The sequence below is a fragment of the Ahaetulla prasina genome, chromosome 11, assembly GCF_028640845.1.
Source record: "Ahaetulla prasina isolate Xishuangbanna chromosome 11, ASM2864084v1, whole genome shotgun sequence".
Lineage (NCBI taxonomy): Eukaryota > Metazoa > Chordata > Lepidosauria > Squamata > Colubridae > Ahaetulla > Ahaetulla prasina.
Window position 1 is genome coordinate 12,963,624 of NC_080549.1, and position 22,725 is coordinate 12,986,348.

Here is a 22,725-nt window from a genome sequence, read left to right on the forward strand (position 1 = left end):
AAACAATTCAGTCCTGAACAAACTTACTTAATTAAAACAGCTGAGAATTAATTCATTCTCAGCTTAGTCCAACATAAACTCTTCATAAACAGTCCTTCGGCCTTATCACCAATCTTTGTTGCCCTTCGCAACTAGCCAAAGGCTTTTCTTGGCAAAACCCCCACAAAGTTCAAGAGACGCTGACAAGAAGCACTGGAATCAACATTGCTTTTCCACAAACAACCCAACGGCTCGTTGCTGCTCTTTTAAGCCTTGTGGGAGTGGCCAATTGTCTTCTGGCCTTACTCCTGAGTTGTCCTTTTTGCTTCAGCTGCTCTTGCCTTCTGGCAGCTCTTCACATGCGTGCACTAGGAACAGGCTCCTCCTGTTCCTCTGCCTCTCTGCTGTCCACCTCTGGAGGCTCCGGAGTCTGCTCATTGCTCCCAGATGCCCCTGGCCCCATCACTGCTTCTGACATAGAGCCCTCGTCCGGGCCTTCCCCTGATTCCAGGACTGGCCCATTGTCCTCCCCAGCCTCCACACTGTCCAACTCTGCTGCCAGTTCCACAGGCTGCTGGCAGACCACAATAGATGTACTGTTGTTCCTCCATGTGAGAATGTCCTGCCTTCTGCATTAGATGCATAGACTGTTGGGTTTCATGGCAGTCCTCGACTTATTAGTGACTGCCCAAAGTTGTGACAGCACTGAACAAAGGGACTTAGGATCATTTTTCACATTTATGACCATTGCAATATCCCCAGGTCATATGATCAAAATTTAGACGCTTGGCAACTGGTTCATATTTATAACCGGATCACCTTTTGTGATCTTCTAACAAGCAAAGTTCCTTAGCAACCGTGTTACTAACTTAACAACTTTCCATAAAGCCAGACAGGAAAGATTTCTCCATGCCTAAAATGTTGGGAATGGGGACCGGCAATGCAAGTAGCCAAGAAATCAGCTATCTTTTTAAGCTATCATTTATGGGTTGGAATTTTAGTAGTCCTGTTTGGAGTTTTAAAAAATAGTCAAACCCTCTTCTTTGTTTCTGTTTTAGGTATCGAACCAATTTGATAGCTGCAAAAAAATACCTACAAGCCAAAAAGGTACAATAAAACAACGCACAGTGCCTGCTATGTCACTGCCACAATATAGTAATTAGCTTTTCTCTGTCTTACCTTTCAAATTTGTTTTCCAAAATTACTGTACCTGTTCAAAGATTCCATTCTATTTCTCTGACTTTGCCTGAGAAAGCAATTTCTGTCCTTTGCCTTTTCATATGATCTGGTATTCGGTAAGTAATGCAAACGGTTGCTTTTAGGAAGGGTGAAAGAGCTGTTGCAAATCTTGTCTTCCTTGATCCTTTCAGGCATCGCTGCAGATCAAGTTTAGCAGCCAGATTTGCCAAGAATACAACCAATATATAACAAGCATGGTTGGATGCCTATGGACCTCAAACGTCTTCCAGACAGATTCCCACCCTCAGGGGATTTATATTGAGCCCGGAGTACTGGAGAAGACGTTGGTGCAGGAATACCGAAAGGCCTTGAACATAGTATACCATCCGGCCTTGACAGGTTATGCTATACTTTTTGTGCAGCAGGTAAATGGAGGCTTTATCTTTGAGGACCATCCCCCCTATTTTGTCAAATTTTGTTTCCTGAATACACCTAAACCTTTGTTGTGTCCTTCACTAGTCTTCATTGTGTCATATTTTATTCATTGACATAGGGTGGTTGAGCTGCAACTATGTTATAAAATCTCAAGCTTTCATGTACTTAAGAATGAGTTTGAGACTATATGTGTATATGTCTGTGTAGATAGATCGATACATACATACATACATACATACATACATACATACATACATACATACATACACGGAGTGGTGCAGTGGCCTAGAGGTGGAGCTCTCGCCTCACAATCAGGTGGCTGTGAGTTCGATCTTAGGTAGAGGCAGATATTTCTCTCTCGGCATAATGAGAAAAAACTCCACACTGCCACAGGAAGGGCATCCGGCCATTAAACACTCTGCTAGCTCCATTCAGTTCATAATCACAAGGGATATGGGGTCATAGATAGATGATAGACAGGTAGGTGTGTGTGTGTGTGTGTGTGTGTGTTGCCTATATATGTCTGTGTGTGTGTATGTATATACATTTATACATTGCCTATATATGTCTACACACACACACCTACAGCTATATATCTATATATTTATATCACATTTCTGAACTACCCATCTCCTACAAAGAGTTAGATTCAACTCTCAGGATAGCTGTAGAAGCTCACTGGCAAGACATTGGCCAGTTAAAGCACAACAGATCTCTTGATTCCTTTTGTCCAAGTAATACCCTATTAATTTTACTTTCTGTCTTTGGGACTTGGACTTAAAAAGGGCTCTTCTTGCTGCTTTGATTACAGTCAAATATTCTATTCACAATTAGGGACTAAGCAGCAGTGAGATTCAGCCAGTTCTCACCACTTCGGGGGAACCGGTTGTTCACTTTCTCAGCAGTTTGGCAAATTGGTTGTTGGAAGAAATAATTGGGGCAGAGAACCAGTTGTTAAATTACTTGAATCCCACCACTGGGACAAAGCCCAATATGGTACATACTCTGTATAATATAAACTTTATTCCTTTAAAAAAAAAAGACTTCTAGTTCTTAAGCTTAACTTTTATGGCAATGCTTAAAGAAATTTAGAAGCTGTGAAGATTTCTCTATGGAGGTGCTCTGGTCCATGTTTCTTTTTTCTTTTTTTCCTAACTACTAAGAAACAGAATTAGGGGTTAATGAATATTCATAGAAACGGGCATCACTTTTAGGCAAGGCATCAAGATCATTACCTTGTTTTCCTACATAACAGATTAATTATGCTAATTTATACATGCTGATCTCTCATCAAGCTAGCTGAACTTAATATATATATATATAGGACCAGCCGTTATTTAGGGAGAAAAGATGGTAGGAAAAATGTCACAATGTTAGTTTACCTCCACTGGGGGAGCCTCACATTTCCAGGTGACAAACCAGCAGCAACACCTTGCAAAGAGTTCAACCTAGTTCAGGGAGTACGGACCCCACCACAATTTTTGTTTTATTTAGCTGAATGCCATTATTTTTATTCCTGCCTGTCGAAGTATGTGTTTCTAGCTCCCCATGGTATCTATAATGCATCAGGGCTCTGCAGTGAGATCTCATCTCTTAGGAGCACTATAGAAAACTTACAATTTGATCCTTCTTTCTAAGTGCTTTGGCGAGAGCAGATTTGTCATGAATGAGCATTCCCCTTCAATTGCTAAAGACAAAGCAGGCCTTTGGGGGGAATCTTTGGCAATTGCTAGCTTCAATGACTGGTAGGCATGTTCGGGTTTTCTGACAAGAGATAGAAACTGCCTTCGGCCGATAATGACCAATAGTGATTTAATAAATCACTACAATATGAAATAGAGATTATCCTGCAAAAGAGATGGAAGAATAAGATGAGAAGCACCGTTGAAGACAGAAATAGTGAGAAGCTCATTCCAGAGAGTTACATGTCCCCAGCAATTAAGTCAATTACAATTTCAGTTTATAGTGGATCGGCAATCACTTAGCGGCAGTAAGAGCTATCTGTTCTGTAAGTGGGCCTAGACTTTTTATTTGATTTGAATTTTGATTCACTGAACTTTCTCACGTTGAACTCAAGGAGACCCAGGTATTTTCTAAAATCAGTCTAAAACAGAGGTGTCAAACTCAAGGCCCCAGGGGCCAGATCCAGCCTGTGGAGTAATAATAATAATAATAATAATATTTTAATTTGTATACCGCCCTTCTCCCGAAGGACTCAGGGCGGTGAACAGGCAGATAAAATACAGATACACACAATAGTTAAAAACATCCCTTAAAAAACTAATTTAAATTTGCCCAAATGTTAAAATAACATACTCCCCCATAAAATTACAAAACTTTAAAAACCCATCAAATTCAATTAAAATTTAAAGATAAAAATCAGGCTAGTCCAGCCAGAGTGCTTAGTCCAGAGTGCTTAGTCCAGAGTGCTTAGATCTGGCCCGTGGGGCCGCTCTGGAAATAGTGACAGATCAGCCCGCAGTGCCTCTTCCAGCGAAAATGGGAGGGCTGCATGAAATGGAACTCAGGACCCTGTTTTCACTGGCAGAGTGCACAAGCCGCCACAGGCACCCCCAACACGAGTGACATCAAGCTGGCCACGCCAACCTGGCCCTCCGAGGTCAAACACAACCCTGATGCAGCCCTCAATGAAATCGAGTTTGACACCCCTGGTCTAATATAAGCCAACTGATATAGGACCATTGTAAAATCCCATATACATACAAATTGCATTAATGTATCCTAATTTTGTGATGTGGCTTAGAGATACCGATACCCCTGATTTTATTTTTAAGAACCCCAAAAGCATTCTTATGGTACCTTTTGTCCTTCAGCAGTATCATAGTATCATATTATTCTCAGAAAGGGCACATTTTTTTGATGTAGTTTCTATGCTGTGTTAACCAATAACTTCTTAAAATATCCTCAAGGCTCACAAAACAATTTATTTTTTTAATTGTCCCTTTTTTTTAGATACAACCAGAACACAAAATACCAGATATCAAGCTAATTCAGGTAAAAAGCCATACATTTTGAAAACGACTAAATTTCTTGGGAAGTTTGCTATATTATAACCAGTTGGGCATTGCTTCTGAGAATAAGACTGTACAACTGATAAATGATTCCACAAGGCTAGGTGAGACTTACGAAATATTAGTACTTCTAGGCTCACACTTTTGTAAATTGATCTGGGAATGAAGAGGCTGCACAGAAAATGAGTGGATATTGTATGGCAGAGGAGAGCGGCGTGGGGTGCCCAGAGGTGGAGGTCTCACCTCACAATCAGGAAGCTGTGAGTTTGATCCTAAGCAGCGGCAGATTTTTCTCTTTCTGGGTGCAACGAATTATTGTCTGCTGCGAACTCTATGTAGGTGTCAGGAAGGGCATCCAGCCAATAAATGCTTGAGCTCTGTTCAGTCGCCCTGACTCCACCTCTATGCAAGGGATTATAGGGTCGTAAAAAAATTGCATGGCAAAGGAGAATTTCTGTATCTGGAGACGTAAACTACTCTAATATACTTTATCTGCAGGGAAGGAGATGGGATTGGTACTTGGAATATTTGTACTCCCAAGAATTACGAGGGTTGAAATTCTTCATTGAAAGTAGCATCAGGCGTGTATTTCGACCTTCTCAAACAAAACCAGACAACTAGTAAATGGGTATTGAAGATTGACATTTGTGAATGGATTTCTTCTCGCCTTCTCCTGTTGAAGCTAACCTTGGATTCTAATGGACTCCTGTTTCTGAAGAGAGAGATCCTTTCAATGCCTCAGAACTGATATCCGTACAGATAGTTCTTGGTAACAATAATAGCACACATACAGATTTTTGCCCAGCTGGTCTTTGTGACATTAAACCTTTCATCTTTGGGTAAAGGGCTCTTTGGCCTTGAGAGTACAAACTTACTCTCACGAAAGAAATAGAGCGTGCCTAATTCCTGTTGCTAACTTTTTGCTTTGTTTTGGAATTAAGCAACCCGATTCAATTCATCATTTGGAAACATTCAAGCAAATTACAGCACAATTTTCCAGCCTTTGACCATTTTTCGACAGTTAAATTATCATCTTTCGCTGATAAACCACAAAGCCCTCGCAATGGATTGAACAATAGCCTAATGCAGGTTTTTCTTGTAGATAAATTGTAAATAATTGTATAGAACGTATTTATGCATAAAATGCTCTGTACTATAAATTAAACAGTGTTTGGCTTTAGTTTGTTACAGTGAAACCTCCATTTTATGGATTTTGGTTTTCTGAACCTTGCATGTGGTGGATGAAATTCTGTTGCGGTTTGTGGAATGACATCGTTTGTATGAAGACTTTCTGAAAAAGATACAAATCAAAGTTTCTTGGTCTGATGTACTCCTATTCTTAGTCAAGATCTTTGTTTTTGGCTTATTTACTGGCTTGACTTAAACCAGTTAATGCAACAAAGTCTTCAATTTCTTCATTAAGTGTTCAGTACTATTCTGAGGCTGTGTAATATCAAAACTACATCATCAGCAAAAGTCCTCAAATTATAAATCTCTTTAACTTTTTGAACCAATTGTTTTCTCATCCTGTCTAATGTCTGGAACTAACATAAAAAGCAAAGCGACATCCTTGCTTTGACCTCTTCTGTATTTCACATGGTTTCATTAAATCGCTATTAATAATAGTGCCCCTTCTAAGGTATGTATACTGATTTAATCCTTTGAATAAAATTCTCCCAAAAGTCCATGTCCTTCCAAAACTGTAAACATAAAAGGCCAATTCAAATTGTTAAAAGTTTTTTTCTGCATCCAGAAAAATCAGTGCCACTTGCATCTCGTTATGTGATTCCAGATACTCTATTATATTCAATATAATTCTCACATTATCTCTTAATTGTCTTTTGGTAAGAACTCAATTGATAATCATGAGTAAAATCCTGTAAAATCTTCTTTAATCTACCGGCCAATATTGATGTAAATACTTTAGTCAAATTAAATTTGGCAATAAAGCAGTATTTATTAGTCTCTTTCCAAGATTCTGGCATAGCAGATCCCTGCAAAATAGAATTCATTGTTCTTTTCAGCGGTTGCAGAGTTGTAGTCTTCAAAACATTTATGGTGTGAACTTTGTATTCCATCAGGCTTTGTTTTGGTATTCTTTGGTGCTTTCACTATTTTGTTTTTTTTTTATGGCTTCTGAGATTTCAAAAGTTGTTCTATTTTGTTTCATATTCATAAACTTTGTTTCTAGATTGTGAAAGATTTGGTAAATTCTGGGTGGATTGTTTTTTTTTCAAAAATTCATTACGTTTTTTTTCCAGGGAGACCTATCCTTTGTACAGATTTGCATAAAAATTATGGAAGGACTTCTGAACGCTCCCATTATCTGTTAATGCAGTGTCACCTTACTGAATCGTTAATATCTTTTTCTTTTCTCCTGATAGACCAACCATTGCTTCCCTCCCTTCCTCTCTGAATGGTAAAATGGCTTGCTGAGTATTCCAGCTGTGCTCATTCTGGCCGACTTGTGTTTGTGCTCTGCAATCCCTAATGCTATGAATAAATCAGGAATCTCTTGATTTAAGAAAGGTGCAGCTGGATCCATTTGGAGAACTGAACATTTTAAAGCAAAGCTTGACGGTGGGTGGTTTCCTAAAGTTTTTAATTTCTCATATCTTGTGTAAGAAGAAAAGAAGCTTTAAACAAATTGGTTACAGTTTCTTCCTCTCAACTTTTTCTCCAACAACCCCAAATCAGACTTTGATAACGAGTCTAGTCTGACTGGTAGGTCTGCCTCGTCATACAATATTGCTTCTTTTTATATCTTGTGGTTCGCTTTTATCTTTAGGCAATTTGAGCTCCCTGCTCCGACAGCAATTCTTGTAAGAGCCTGGCTTTCACACAGCTTGGTGTTCAAAGCAAAAGGTGGATAGTTCTCACAAATAGCAGACAAGGTAGGCGGCTTAGCTTTGGGATGTGCCTCTTCCTTTGAAGTTCCTCCATGCACAAGTTATCCTGCATATATAACATGTCAAGTTAATGTGCAGCCATCCAAATGTTGGAGCTCCAATTACAAGAAGTACCTATCTTGGCCAATAGGAAAGGATCAGCTGCTATATCCAGTAACAGCTGGCAGGCTCAAGGTTGCCAACTCATGGGCTAGAAGCCAGCCTTCTCTCTAAGAAATTGCATTTTCTACGTGCCTGGAGAAGTCATCGTTCTGGGTGGCGTCGAAGGCTTGAGCTGGCATTTCTGAGTTTAAGAAAAGCCTCAAACAATGGGGTACAAATGAATGTGTTTTAGTTGTCAAGCCTCAGTGGCTCTCAACACACAGCTTCCCTCAAGTCATTTCTGAATGAAAGAAACCTTTGCGGAGATCTGAGAACAAGACTGCAGTTCCAGCTCTCTGACTATCTTTGTTGGTGCTCACTGTATTGGTTTAAACGTAATTGTGCTTCTCTACGATTGCTGTGGTTCCTCTTGTTCACTACTTACAGGTGGGAGAGGAGAATAGTTGAATGGATGACGTTGGGCAGTGGGATGCCCAAAAGACCATGGGAAAACTTTGGAGAAAGAGGATGGGAGCGATTCAACTACCATTCAGGCCAGCTCGGAGCAAAGTCCATGGACAGGTCCAATTTCACTCCCTGTCTTGTTCAAGGGCTATAATAAAATGATTTCAAACAGGATATAATTGGAAAATTTCAACGATTTACTACCTCCATCCCAATGAGACAGTTTGAAGAGTTGACTGCAAAGAAAGAACAAATTCTGATTTACGTTTGAAACTCTGAATTACGTATGAATGGTCATATTTGCCTTGATCAAAGATGAACAAAAATTACAGAATATTGGGGCTGATGTCATCTCATCTAATTTTTTTTAATACTCCATACTTCTTCAGGGTTTGTTTTTTAAAATTTGCTTAATTCTTGATTTTCTGACAACTTTGGGAGAAAGTCAAGGAACAAAGAACCAAGCTCAAATTTTCCTATTTCAGAAACATCTCTCTGGAGAATGCTGGGTAAGGTAAAGGTAAAGGTTCCCCTCGCACATATGTGCTAGTCGTTCCCGACTTTAGGGGGCAGTGCTCATCTCCGTTTCAAAGCTGAAGAGCCAGCACTGTCCGAAGATGTCTCTGTGGTCATGTGGCCGGCATGACTAAACACCAAAGGCGCACTGAATGCTGTTATCTTCCCGCCAAAGGTGGTCCCTATTTTTTCTACTTGCATTTTTTACGTGCTTTTGAACTGCTAGGTTGGCAGAAGCTGGGACAAGTCACGGGAGCTCACCCTGTTACGCGGCACTAGGGACTCGAACCGCTGAACTGCCGGCCTTTTGATCGACAAGCTCAACATCTTAGCCTCTGAGCCGCTACGTCCCTTAACGTTGGGTAAGGTGGACGGAAAAAGCAGGAGGGGACAAGGCAAATGGACTCCATTACAGCAACAATGTACAAGTTAGAAGTTCTGAATATGTTCTTTTGGGGACAGAAGATCACAGACAAAATCTGTTGGGTTGCGAAGAGTTGAGACTGACTTTTGGCACCTAATCAATCAATCAGGAGAAACTCCAAGATGTCAAGTTACATGTTTCAACTGCTGTTTGAACTTTGGGCATCTAATTTTGCAACCATCTTTAAATATTCTTCAATCATAAATGGGTTACAAGTTGAATTAACCTTTAATTAAATAATGAGCACATTCTAACAGAACTGATAGCACAACCCTTTCTAGCTGTTGGTTTTCCTCTAGGCTATTAATGAGGCACTATTGTGATCGATTGGGGCTATTCCCATAAATTTCCACCAGCCAGGGCTTAAGTTTTAAATTTGAGGTTCTTTTGTTTATGTTCTAGTTTTTAAAAGCCTGCAATATGCATTTGTGGTGGTGTTGTTTTTTAAAGTTATTTTTTAAAATAAAGTGCTGCTCAGTGTCCATATAATTTTCCAGCCAAGTTAGAAATAGAAATAGAATATAACAGTTGGAAGGGGCCTTGGAGGTCTTCTAGTCCAACCCCCTGCTTAGGCAGGAAACCCTACACCACTTCAGACAAATGGTTATCCAACCGCTTAAAGTTGTATGTTCAATAAGAAGATCTATGCTCTTATCACAGAATAAAAAGCAGGAGCTAGAAGCAAGAGCATCTTTTGGTGTGTTTACTCGGACCGTCTCCTAACTTACCAGCCGATTATCTCATTTCCCGGAGTGTCCCCCAGTTAATTCTTCTGCTATAAACGTCCATTTTATTTATCTGCCACATTTACAATCTGCCACTTTCGGGGGAGCAGCAAAACGGGCCCATAAATCACGCCCCACGCCGCAAAATGAATATTACCCAACCAACCAATTTGGCTTGGCTACAAGATGCAAAAGAGCCATCAATAGCGCGGAGGGTGGGGTGGGGGGGAGGCAGTTCCAAAGCGGTGGGGGCCACCACTGAGATGGCCAGGCGCCTGGCCCACAGCCCATCAGTGGGAGGGGTGGGGAGAGGAAACCCTCCCCCCCCCCCAAGATCTTTCTGGAGCGGAAGATTTCCCTCCTTGCTGCCAGACCCATCTTGGTGCCCCAAAAGTTGTCAACTCCGATCTCCTTTCCTCCCCACCCCCCGCCACACCCCCAGCTAAACTCCTACTCCCTTTGATCCCCCTCCCTTGCTCCAAGCAGGACCCCCCCCCCATACACACACACACGTGGGACGGGGGAGGGAGTTTCTCCCTTCCTCTCTCTTCCCCATCCACGCAGCCTTCCTTCAAGCCAGGGCGGCGCGTGGACTCGCCCGGAGGAGGCGCGCGTGGAACGGCACGCCTCGATTTTGCCCGCTCGGCGCCCCCGATTCCAGTCGGTCCCTCGCTGGAGAAGAGGATCACGCAGCGACAGGGGGGCGATCTCCGCCCACCCCACCCCCCACCCCTTGCCGGATCGGTTCCTCCTCCTCCTCCTCGCCCCGGTGGGCGGACGTGCCTCGCTTTCTCTCTTTGCAAAAGAGCCATTTCCCTCTTCCTCCTCCTTCTCCTCCTCCTCCTCCTCCCGCCGCTTCCTCGCCGACCGGCTCCGGGTGCAGCACGTTGGCTTTCGCGGAGGCAGCAGCCATCGCCGCCAGGGACCAGCGTCGAGCGATCTGCGCTGCTTGATCTCCGCTTCGTCCTTCGGGGGGGCGGGGGGGGCGGCGATGCGATCGCCTGGCCAGGCTCTGGACGCCGCCGCGGCCCCCCGGAGGAAGCCTCGATCCCGGCAGGCTGAAGAGCAGCTGCTGCTACTGCTGCTGCAGCCGCGTCTTCCCTCGCCGCCGGGAAACCCCTCCAGGTAGGCCGGCTGGGGTTGGAGAAGGCGAGCATCCGTCCTCTCCCTCCCTCCATCCTCATCATCTTCATCCTCACCACTGTCATCCTCATCATCATCCAGCCTCTGTACTTTCCCTCCCCCCCCCCGCCATCCTCTTCTTCCTCCTCCTCCTCCTTCCTCCGGGCGTCCTTGCCAAAAAGGGTCTCCTTTCCCTTCTCCTTGTTTCAGCATCCCACCCCCCTCCCCAATTTCACGGCTGATTTTCCAACGAGATGTTCTACAAGCCCCGCCGAGCTTTTTTTTTCTTTTTTACCCCAAGGGAACAGAGCGCCCAGCATCTTAGCAGCAGCGGCGTCGTCGTAGGAGGGAGCCCCTTCCCCAAAACGCCGTCCCCGAGCACCCTACCTCTTCCCTGCAGCCCCCCTCCCCAAATCTTCCCAGTGGCATTAAAAAAAAAATTGATCCCAGTGACACCTCTCTGGAGATTAAAAGGATGTAGGAAATGGGCCAGAACTTTGCTGAGAGGTGATGGAGAGACAGCATGAGGCAACACCCTAAAAAAGCTTGGATGCCTGGCTCTAGAGATAAAAAAAGGGGGGGGATCGGATAAGCAGGATAGCCCACCTTTTGGGGGAGAAGCGATCCAGATTAGCCGCTACCTTTGAAAAGGTGTTTAAAGCCAATGCTGTGATCAGCTGCTCTTGAGCTGGGTGACTTTACAGGCTTCCTATGCCCTTGTTCTCTGGATGTGGTCATCCAGGAAAATCAGAAAATGTGGGAAGAGGAGACATTGCAAATTTCAAGGCAGGCTGGCAAGAATCCGAAGAGAGAGAGAGAGAGAAACCCGGCAAAGGACACCTTACGTTTTTACCTTTAAAATCACAATCTCGACAAGGTACTTCCAACTAGAGGTACTTCCCCATCACGCATGTCCAGGTCCTTTTGCTTTAAAAATAAAATTAAAACAAAACAAAACACCGAGACTGTTCGACCCAAGTCGATACTGCAGTCCTAGAGATGAGTTAGGAAGAGGGAATCAAACAACTGGAGCTTGAAATCGGCAGCTTTGGGAGACAGGCAAAACCAGGAGATGCGTGAAGACGTATTTATTGTGGTTGATTTCAGGGGCTTCCCGATCATTTCTTTTTTTTTTTATTGAAAAAGTTTTAAGAAACAAAAGCATTTTCTCCCCCTTTTCCCCCCTCCCTCCCATAAAACCCCCTTCCTCCCTCCCTTCCCCCCTCCCTTCCCGGGTCAATCACAAGGTATTGTTATACATAAACCAAACATAGAGTAAAATTTTCCCTTCTAATCCAATTAACCTCATCCAAATCTTTTCATCTCCCAACCCACCCCCCATTACATAAAATAATACTTCCTGATTATTCAAAGGCAATCTGATATTTCTTAATCTGATATCTGTTTTGTAAATAATCAATCCATTTTTTCCATTCAATTAAATATCTTTCTCAATTAAATATCTTTCCATTTCGATGAGGTTAATGCTGGGTAGGCTGGATTTTTAACTATTTACTTTTGTACAAAACGGGACATCTGCAGATACGATAGTAAGCTGGGCCAAGAACCTGGGTTTGCACACATCACTCCAAGTTCTGGGTGTAGCTTCCAAGCCCCTCTAGAAGTTTCCTCCAAATCAAAATATTTCACAGGACAGAAGGGAATTATTTAAAAGGATGGGAAACAATGTCAAAGATGTTCAGAGAATATTATTCAAACATGAACCTTTTTTTTTACACTCTGCCACTGTATTATGATTATGATTATGATTTTCATTAAACATGAAACTCAGTTCTTATTATTATTATTATTATTTATTATTTACTTTATTCATTAAACATGAAACTCAGTCAACTGAACATTCAAAAATGCATCACAAATACCATTGACTGGTGCTAATGGTTGATACGGATTGCTGCCAGCATCCTAAGTATCAACCAAGTACCTTCATAAGATGTAAGATGTTCCGAGTAGCATTTTTTTGCAGTTCCGCTGGTGTTATTGAAGGAAACTGCAATTTCTTGATGTGTTTTGTAAAATTCTTGGACATAGTACCAAGTTCCTTGATGACAGTGGGTATCACTGTTACATGTTTCATCCAAAAACTGTGTAATTTCAATGGCCAGGTCGCGCTATTTCATGATTTTTTTCCTAGTTCTTTTTCTGGCGTCTCCTGGTACAGCGATATCAATAAATTGTACAGTTCGGCCCTCCACAACTGTAATGTCTGGCGTGTTGTGTTTCAAATGACTATCCGTCTGTACTTGAAATTTATTATTATTATTTGACCCTTTAGCACACCACTCCAGAATCAAGAGATTCTCAGCCTAAAACAATGTTATCCAGCCCCGCCCTGCACTAAACTTTGCTTTTTGTATAAATCCTTCTTGACTTTATTTGGAAAACCAATTTATATTATTTGCTGAATCTGATCTGCCTTTCATAGCAGGAGAAATCTTTTGACGTAAAAGGATATTTCTTTCTGAGGTGGCGACTTCGATATCTTGACACACAAAGAATTAAATGCCATTGATTGATCCATTCCACCAACTAGTATTCAAAATATTCCATAGAGTCCTCAGGTGTCATCCACTAACATCAGCTTTTCAAGCTTTAGAAAAAAATGGCACTGAACCTCCAAATGCATAGCTACACAATATTGTGATTGCTTGCTTTATAATTAAAAAAAAATGGGCCAGAAATTATAATAACCAAAAATGCAAAAGCTAAAGAAAATTATCTCAGGACAATCGGGAGCACCAGCTAGAAAGTAGAAATATTTTCTAGCTAGTGAGATAGGACAGTAAAAGTTCAAGAGCACTTGAATCTATTTTTTTTAATTTTATTTGTCATAACAGCATACATAAGCATAAGCATGAAGCAACTATACAACATATAAGCATATATATGAGTATAAGCATGTAATAACTATATAAATTGGATATAATGAAAGGCAACAGTAGGCCAGGAACAGTAGGCACATTTGTGCTCTCATGCACGCCCCTTATAGACCTCTTAGGAAAGGGGCGAGATCAATAGTAGACAGTTTTTGGTTAAAGCTTTGGGGACTTTGAGAAGAGACCACAGAGTCAGGTAGTATATTCCAAGCATTAACAATTCTGTTACTGAAGTCATATTTTCTTCAATCAAGATTGAAGCGGTTAACATTAAGTTTAAATCTATTGTTTGCTCTTGTATTGTTGTGATTGAAGTTGAAGTAGTCTTCAAGAGGAAGGACATTGCAATAGATGGTTTCTATTGCATATATATATGCAATAGAAACCATTGCATATATATATATATATATATATGGAATCGTACACTAGTCTACATCTTACTTTAAAGACTCCAATAAAAATAGAATAGAATAGAATAGAATAGAATTTTTATTGGCCAAGTGTGATTGGACACACAAGGAATTTGTCTTGGTGCATATGCTCTCAGTGTACATAAAAGAAAAGATACGTTCATCAAGGTACAACATTTACAACACAATTGATGGTCAATATATCTATATAAATCATAAGGATTGCCAGCAACAAGTTATAGTCATATAGTCATAAGTGGAAAGAGATTGGTGATGAGAACTATGAGACGATTAATAGTAGTGCAGATTCAGTAAATAGTCTGACAGTGTTGATGGAATTATTTATTTAGCAGAGTGATGGCCTTCGGGGAAAAAACTGTTCTTGTGTCTAGTTGTTCTGGTGTGCAGTGCTCTATAGCGTCATTTTGAGGGTAGGAATTGAAACAGTTTATGTCCAGGATGCGAGGGATCTGCAAATATTTTCACGGCCCTCTTCTTGATTCGTGCAGTATACAGGTCCTCAATAGTGTAGATGTATTAGGGCAAGAGCCCAGAATATTTCTTTAGCTAACAAAAGGCTGCCCACACAGACTGGTGTTGGAATTTCTGGATGGCATGGTGTTATTCCCACCACAAATGAAACCACCAATTAGCCAACCGTATTTCAGTCTGGTGTGTTATTCATGTGTAGTAAGTTGGGTGGTCTAAGGTGGTTGAGCGAAAGGAGGAAACTGGGTTTATTTCAGGTGAGCTAGTTGAGTGAACTCAAGGTATGATAGCTAGAGTGGAGTCCTTCCATTTTTCTGGTCTTCTGGGTTGTTAGCTACAGATTCAACTGAATCTCTTATTTATAAATCAGTTAGACCTGTTTTGTCATCTCTCTTTAAACTTTCCTTTTTAAAACATCACTCTTTTATCCTTTGGGGTAGATTATGTTTTAATTATGGTGCAGGCTAGAATAAATTACAATGGCTGGTCTCATATAGCACTTTCTGTCACCAATGTGGCTTCAAAGAATCTAATAGTTCTTTAACTCGTAGGATTTGGTCTTGCTCTGTTATAACTTTGTTCTACTTTTTACATTTACATATTAAGATAATCTTAGAGAAAATATGTTTAGGATCTCACTATAACAGTTAATTATGTTCTGGATAAAATGTTGGATTATCTTATGGGTTGCTTTGACTTTATCAAGTTTGTGGTACAGCAAAGACGATTATTTTATTTAAGTGGAAAGGCATTTTATGTCTTCTGATTTAAAGGAATGGGTCCAAGGCAGTGGTAGGTTGCTACCAGTTCATCCCAGATCGAGCGAACTGGTAGCGGCAGCAGCAGGAGACTCCGCCCACCTTCCAGGACGCATCTGCGCATGCACCAAAGCTTCTGTGCATGCGCAGAGGTGTAGCGTGCACACACGAGCAAGTGCATGCCCACAAATGAACCAGTAGCGACAGGTTTGAAACCCGCCCCTGGTCCAAGGTTTAAGTGTGTTATGTTTTAAAAGTTTTTTAAAAGATCTTTAAAAGTTTTTTTAAAAGCCTTTATGATTAAAAAAGAAAAAGCTGATTTAATGTGTAGCTGTATAGTCCAGATTTAATGTTTAAGAATTAAATGAATTTCACTTAGTTATTAATATTTTTATATATTTTTAGTTTTTGTTGTGTTTAGTTCATTTAGTCACCATGTTAAGCTAAATATTTAGTTCTTTTTCTTTTCCATGTTGCCATTATTGGATCTAAACTTTTTACTCTACATTTCCTGATTGTAGTATAAAAAGCCATGTTTCAAAAACAACGTTTTGAACAACCTCCCTATCCAAATTCTATTGAAGTCTTTACTGCAAAAAGCTTCAATGGGATTTCTTTTTAGCTGGAACTCACAGAAGCCCTGACGGTACCTAGAAAATGCCTTGTGCTTTATTTTTGTCTGTGGCACTAACAATTGGAAAAGTACAGTGCTGAAAGTGAAAAGAGATCTATTATACACAAATGCCTCTCAGATCATGCTGGGGTACCCGGAAAAGAGATGCTCGCAGCCCGAGTAGAATAATAGTAGTAATGCTAGCAATGGGAACCTTGGTTTTTACAAGCAGAGCCATAAAAGTTGCAAAATGCAAGGAAATTCATTCTTTTGTTCCGTGGGGCTCTTATTTGCTCATTTAATCATCTTTTATGCTGTCTTGATCGCAAAGGAGACTTCAGCCAGCATACTGCACGTAGTTGGATTAATAAACCCCAGACTTAACGACAGCTGATTAAAAAAAGACCAAAAAAGTATGGATAGCGGACGTGGCAGTCCATGGAGGCAGCAGAAGAGAAAGAACTGAGAAAGAGAGAAAGAATACAAAGACCTGCAAATAGGAGTAGAATGTAACAAAAGATTTCTAAAATCTTGCCCAGAAAGCTACAGGAAGTAGTCTCAGTTGCCGCGAGTCAACATTGACTCACGTGTGTACATTCAACTGACACTCACACATAGACACACAGATGCGCAACGTTGCTCTACTACACCCGATTTCCAGGGAGAGGCACTGAAAGGATTGCTTGGCTTGATTTGATGTCGCTTGCTAGAATCTTTCAGAATTTCAAAACTTTTCCATTCGTTTCTCCTCCTTCGTCCAGTGGCTTTTTAGTCTTCGGGTGTCCCACGAGCCGTAGGTTTCATCTGGTTTGAAAGAGCGGGGTGGGGAGGGGGACTCCAGGGAGATTCTTCTTCCAGGATGTGCCCGTTCTAAGCAATTCCCTCCCGAAGAGCTTAGCGAGCGAGCGAACGAGCGATTTGGCCTTTGTAGTCTTTGAGGGGAAGTTTCCAAACAGCAAGCACACGGGTTAGCTTTCCTACCAAAACCTATGCTTTGAAAGCCTAGATCAGAGGGGTTAGGTTTTGCCAAGTTGAGGAAACGTTTGCATGAACTAAATCAATAATATATAACAATAAACAAACTCAATAAAGTTGAGAAGAAGTTGTGGGAGCTTCGTCACTGGAAGCTTTCTAGAAGAGATTGGACTGCCATTCGTCAGGAATGGTGTAGGGCAGCGATGGCTAACCTTTTCTAGATTGAGTGCCCAAAAATGTGCCTGGACCTGCCTGAACCCCCAAAATGTACCCCGCCCCCAGGCATGCATGCACCCCGCCCAGTGGTGGGATTCAGCCGGTTCGCACCTATTCGGGAGAACCGGTTGTTAACTTTCTAAGCAGTTCGGAGAACCGGTTGTTGGAAGAAATCTTATTTTGTTTTTTTCCACTTGACAGGGCTAATCCTGTAAGGAAGGCAGGAAGGAAATTCTGGTGTTGTTTCTAGCTTAATCTTTATTACTCTGCCTACAGAAACTGCCTCTTGGTTAACCCTTAGTACATTGTAACAGCTAAGGCGACGCGCCCATCGATGTGAGTGATGTTGAGTTGGCCGCGCCCATACAGTCACATGACCACCAAGCCATGCCTACCCAGCTGGTCATTAGGGCAGAGAACTGGTTGTTAAATTATTTGAATCCCACCACTGACCCCGCCCCCACCCATGCATGTGCAACCTTCCAACATGTGCCCCACGCATGCATCCACCCCCTGCATGTGCCCCCGCACACATCCCCCGCATGCACAGCAGAGACTCGAAGACCAGTTGGCCATCGGAAGGCATGCACGCATGCATAGCGGAGCTGAACTTGGGGCAACGGTTTATGTGCCACCAGAGAGGGCGCTGTTTGCCACTTCTGGCACACGCGCCATAGGTTTGCCATCATGGGTGTAGGGTCTCCTGCTTGGGTGGGGAGGGGGTCGGACTGGATGATTTACAAGGTCCCTTCCAATTCTGTTAATTGTATCTATCTCAGTGGTGGGTTGCTCCCAGTTCGGTGGCACGCGGAGCCAAATCGGTGGGCACGCGAGCTCAGCGTCGGCCAGCTGATTTTCGGGCCTTCTGGGCCCACCAGAAGTAGGGAAAGAGGCTGTTTCCTGCCTCCGGAAGGCCTCGGAGAGGGAAGGTCTGTTTTTTTCCTCTCCCCAGGCTCCAGAGCCTCTCTCTGGTGGGACCGGAAGTCGGCAAATGGGCTGTTTCTGGCCTCCGGTTGACCTCCGGAGAGATGGGGAAGCCCATTTTTGCCCTCCCCAGGATCGTAGAGAGGCTCTGGAGCCTGGTGAGAGCAAAAAATGGGCCATCGTGTGCCAAAAGTGGGGGGAGGTCATGTGCGCATGCGTGGGGGGGGGCGTGCATATAATTATGGGTGTGGGCAGACGCATGCAACTCCCGCCCCACGCTCCCCACACTTTTTTTTAAAAAATTGCATTTATATCCCGCCCTTCTCCGAAGACTCAGGGCGGCTTACACTATGTTAGCAATAGTCTTCATCCTATTTGTATATTTATATACAAAGTCAACTTATTGCCCCCCCCAACAATCTGGGTCCTCATTTTCCCTACCTTATAAAGGATGGAAGGCTGAGTCAACCTTGGGCCTGGTGGGACTTGAACCTGCAGTAATTGCAGGCAGCTGTGTTAATAACAGACTGTCTTACCAGTCTGAGCCACAGAGGCCCCTACTTTTGGCACGCGATGGCAAAAAGGTTAGCCATCACTGGATTAGAAGATCCCACCTCCTGCGCATCTACGTATTGGCTGTTTGTATCCATATAAATTTCCTTGTCAGCGAGAAAAATTAACCAGTGGAACAGCTTGCCTCCAGAAGTTTGCGGGTGCTCCGCCACTGGAGTCCCAAAGGGTGCTTTTTCAAGAGGCAAATGGGCTTTCTGGTTTTTCTTTGAAGACATTTCGCTTCTCAACCCAGATGGTGGGGGAACGGAAGGATTTATACTCCTTGCAAGACAGCTGATGAAGCTTCTTGGATGAGAAGCGAAATGTCTTCAAAGGAAAACTAGGAAGTCCGGTTACCTCTTGAAAAAGCACATTCGGGACAACCATGACCTGGATGATTGAGAATCTCCATAGACATCCATCACTGGATAGAAGTTGGACAGCCATTTTGTCTGGAAAGGTCTCTTGAGCACAGGCTTGGATTGGAAGACCTCCAAAGACCTTTTCAACTTTGTTATTTGATATACTTTGCAATGTAAATTTTATTGTTTTAACTTTTAACCCCTAAATCAGAAGTCTCCAACCTTGAAGTCTCCAACCCCTAAATCAGAAGTCTCCAATTCTGGGAGTTGAAGTCCACAAGTCTTAAAGTTGCCAAGGTTGGAGACCCCAGCCCTAAATGTTCTTTAGCCTTTGCTAGTTTTGATATTGGAAGCTTGATTGTGAGGTGGGTGGCCTATAAACTGAACAAATAAATAAGCCTCTGACTGGGGGCTGGGGAATTCTGGGAATTGGAAGTCCATACATCTTAAAACGGCCAAAGGTTGAGATGCTGCTGTCAATCCTATGGAAAGATGGAATAACACTCCTGTCCTCCATCTTCCTTCCAGTTGCCGCTGCTCAGCCTGGGGTTGGTCCTCATGAGCATCCGTTCTAATGCAGCCCATGGTCATGCAGGGATGCTCATTCACCCTCCCCAGATGTCGTGAATGGCACAACGCCGGGGCGTCCCGTCGCAACAGCACCTCCTACCCTCAGTCTCAGGTAAGACCTTTAGGTAAAAGGTAAAGGTTCCCCTTGCATATATTTGCTAATCGTTCCTGACTCTAGGGGGCGGTGCTCATCTCCGTTTCAAAGCTGAAGAGCCGGCGGTGTCCGAAGACGTCTCCGTGGTCATGTGGCCGGCATGATTCAACGCAAAAGGTGTAGGGCCGCGGTGTAGCTCAGGCTGTAAGAAGCCTGTTATTAAAACACAGCTGCCTGCAATTACTGCAGGTTCTAGTCCCACCAGGTCCAAGGTTGACTCAGCCTTCCATCCTTTATAAGGTAGGTAAAATGAGGACCCAGATTGTTGTGGGGGGCAATAAGTTGACTTTGTAAATATACAAATAGAATGAGACTATTGCCTTACACACTGTAAGCCGCCCTGAGTCTTCGGAGAAGGGCGGGATATAAATGTAAACACAAAAAAAAAAAAGGTGCATGGAACGCTGTTCCCTTCCCACCAAAGGTGGTCCCTATTTTTCTACTTGCATTTTTTACCTGCTTTTGAACTGCTAGGTTGGCAGAGGCTGGGACAAGTCACGGGAGTTCACCCCGTTACGCGGCATTAGGGATTCGAACCGCTGAACTGCCGACCTTTCGATCGACAAGCCTCAGCATCTTAACCACTGACCCACTGCATCCCTACTGAGCCACCACATCTTTTAGATGGACCTTTATGTTCCATCTAACAGCTGTCTTCTTTGCCTTACCTGTGCAAAGGGTTACTCTGTGGCTTAGCGTTGAGTAGCACATCAGACTGGTTGATGGAAGAAGAAATTGGCAGAGCTGGAGAAGAAGTGAGAAGGGACTTTTAATCCTGTGCTTGTAGGCGAGTTGGAGCAAGGAAATGCCCTTTGAAGCAAAAATCTGTGGGAGATCCTTGTTGATGGGAATGGAATTCTCTTGGTGAAAACAATGCATGTTTTCCTGCTTCGGTGCTAAGGATTGGGTGCCAGCCACAAATTCCTGATCTCCCGAGAGAAAACAGAGACTCCTTAAGAATTCCAGATGCCAATGTCAGAAGGATAATTTGGGGCTCTAACTCCAGCCAAGGCTGCGCAAGAATAAATAAAAATGAGATTCTATTTATTCCTAAAAACAAAACAGTTTGCCTTTAAGGGCAGGCTGCAGAGAAATGGGGTACAGCAGGAGATTTTTATAGGAAGAGTTCCTTCAGAGTGAAGCGTCTACATGCTGATTCTAGGGTCACATTTGAGAAGCGTGTGTGTATAGGTATGTTTATTCTTGGGAACGAGCAGTTCCTCTGGGAGGCCTAGTCTAATTAACGCTGTTTCTGTTTGCAGACCGTATCCTTTGATATGGGGATTAGGTTTGGGTTATTTATTTGGGGATTGAGGAAGTTTGCTAATTTTAGTCGATTAGCTTAGTTTCAGCCTGACTGTCAATTATCTAGTGGAGACACTGATTCTCAGACCATTGTGGAATCTGTTAATATTTTAAGGGACGATGGAAATAGTATAATGAGTAAAATCTACAGTATTCAAATACAAACCTTCTCACACCAGCAATGCCTCCTTTCCTTCAACCACATACCTCCATCATCCCTTCAAAAGAGTGGCTTAGAGGCGGAGGGTGTGAATTCCCCACCTAGAACAGCAGAAGTGCAATTTTCAGTAGCCCCAGATGGGATGGTCCATGTAAGTGAGCAAAGTGTGGAGACCCCTCCCCAAAGGACCTTTGCCTGTATGATGGATTTTAAGAGCATGGGAATTGGAGTCTTTTTCTAGGACAGCAATCAGGTCAAAGGGAGGGGGTTGCGGGCCTTTAAGAGCAGGCTGGAAAAGAACAAGAGCCAGTGGGCAGTGGTCCCATATTTAAGGTAAAGGTAAAGGTTCCCCTCGTACATACGTGCTAGTCGTTCCCGACTCTAGGGGGCGGTGCTCATCTCCGTTTCAAAGCCAAAGAGCCAGCGCTGCCCGAAGACGTCTCTGTGGTCATGTGGCCAGCATGACTCAACGCCAAAGGCGCACAGAACACTGTGACCTTCCCACCAAAGGTGGTCCCTATTTTTTCTACTTGCAATTTTTTACGTGCTTTCAAACTGTTAGGTTGGCAAAAGCTGGGACAAATAACGGGAGCTCACCCCGTTATACGCGGCACTAGGGATTCGAACTGCTGAATTTGCCGACCTTTCAATAGACAAGCTCAGCATCTTAGCCACGAGGCACTGCATCCCTGGTCCCATATTTGCATAGCTACTAAAGATGGATGAATCGCATCCTTTTGCTCCTGCCTTCAATATTTCAGTTCCTGATTTCATCCCATCGCTCCCTTGAATATTGGGGGAACTAGAAGGAAGGCTGAGAATAGACGGTGGCTCTTCTACTGTGCCGTTGAAAGCTTTCACTGCGTGGGCTACCATGACCATGCGGCTGAACATTTCTTCCATCAGTCTTTGAGACCCTCAACCATTGTTGTAGAATCATCTATTGTAATGTCCTTCCTGTTAAAGACTACTTCAGATTCAATTGCAATAATACTAGAGCAACCAATAGATTTAAACTTAATGTCAACCGCTTTAATCTAGATTGCAGAAAATATGACTTCTGTAACAGAATCATCAGTGTTTGGAATACTTTACCTGACTCTGTGGTCTCTTCCCATAATCCTAAAATCTTCAACCAAAAACTGTCTACTATTGACCTCACCCCATTCCTAAAGGGACCATAAGGGACGTGCATAAGCGCACAAAACGTGCCTACCGTTCCTGTCCTATTGTTTTTCTTTTCTTCTTCCTATATACATATATGCTTATACCTCCTTATATTTACCCATATATGTGTTTATATATTATATAATCTTTTTGTATGATACCTACATATATTGTTATGACAAAATAAATAAATAAATAGAAGAGGACTTCTTTCTACCTCCAACTTACCGAAAGACCTCATCCCAAAGGCCGTTCCAACCCTGGTTAACCGAGCTTCCTTTTGCCTGAGTAATGAAAAGTCATGAC

General features: G+C 42.8%; 2 protein-coding genes across 9 annotated transcripts in view; both read left to right on the forward strand.

Moving 5' to 3' along the window:
* The window catches only part of CENPI (centromere protein I), a 30,708-nt gene extending 24,047 nt beyond the window's left edge, over window positions 1-6,661 (forward strand). For 3 of the 4 annotated variants that reach the window (XM_058197203.1, XM_058197202.1, XM_058197201.1), the window contains 4 exons: window positions 1,038-1,086; window positions 1,350-1,583; window positions 4,567-4,608; window positions 5,124-6,660. In XM_058197203.1, coding sequence (XP_058053186.1) covers window positions 1,038-1,086; window positions 1,350-1,583; window positions 4,567-4,608; window positions 5,124-5,246 — 448 coding nt within the window. In that variant the 3' untranslated portion in view covers window positions 5,247-6,660. Of the gene's footprint in view, window positions 1-1,037; window positions 1,087-1,349; window positions 1,584-4,566; window positions 4,609-5,123 lie in introns of all 4 variants that reach the window. The other variant, XM_058197204.1, reaches the window with a different exon arrangement.
* A 3,969-nt stretch (window positions 6,662-10,630) lies between these two features.
* Window positions 10,631-22,725, forward strand: part of DRP2 (dystrophin related protein 2) — a 68,481-nt gene continuing 56,386 nt past the window's right edge. For all 5 annotated transcript variants that reach the window (XM_058197018.1, XM_058197020.1, XM_058197022.1 and 2 more), the window contains exons 1-2: window positions 10,631-10,870; window positions 19,592-19,745. In XM_058197018.1, the coding sequence (XP_058053001.1) occupies window positions 19,638-19,745 (108 nt within the window). In that variant the 5' untranslated portion in view covers window positions 10,631-10,870; window positions 19,592-19,637. The remainder of the gene's footprint in view (window positions 10,871-19,591; window positions 19,746-22,725) is intronic.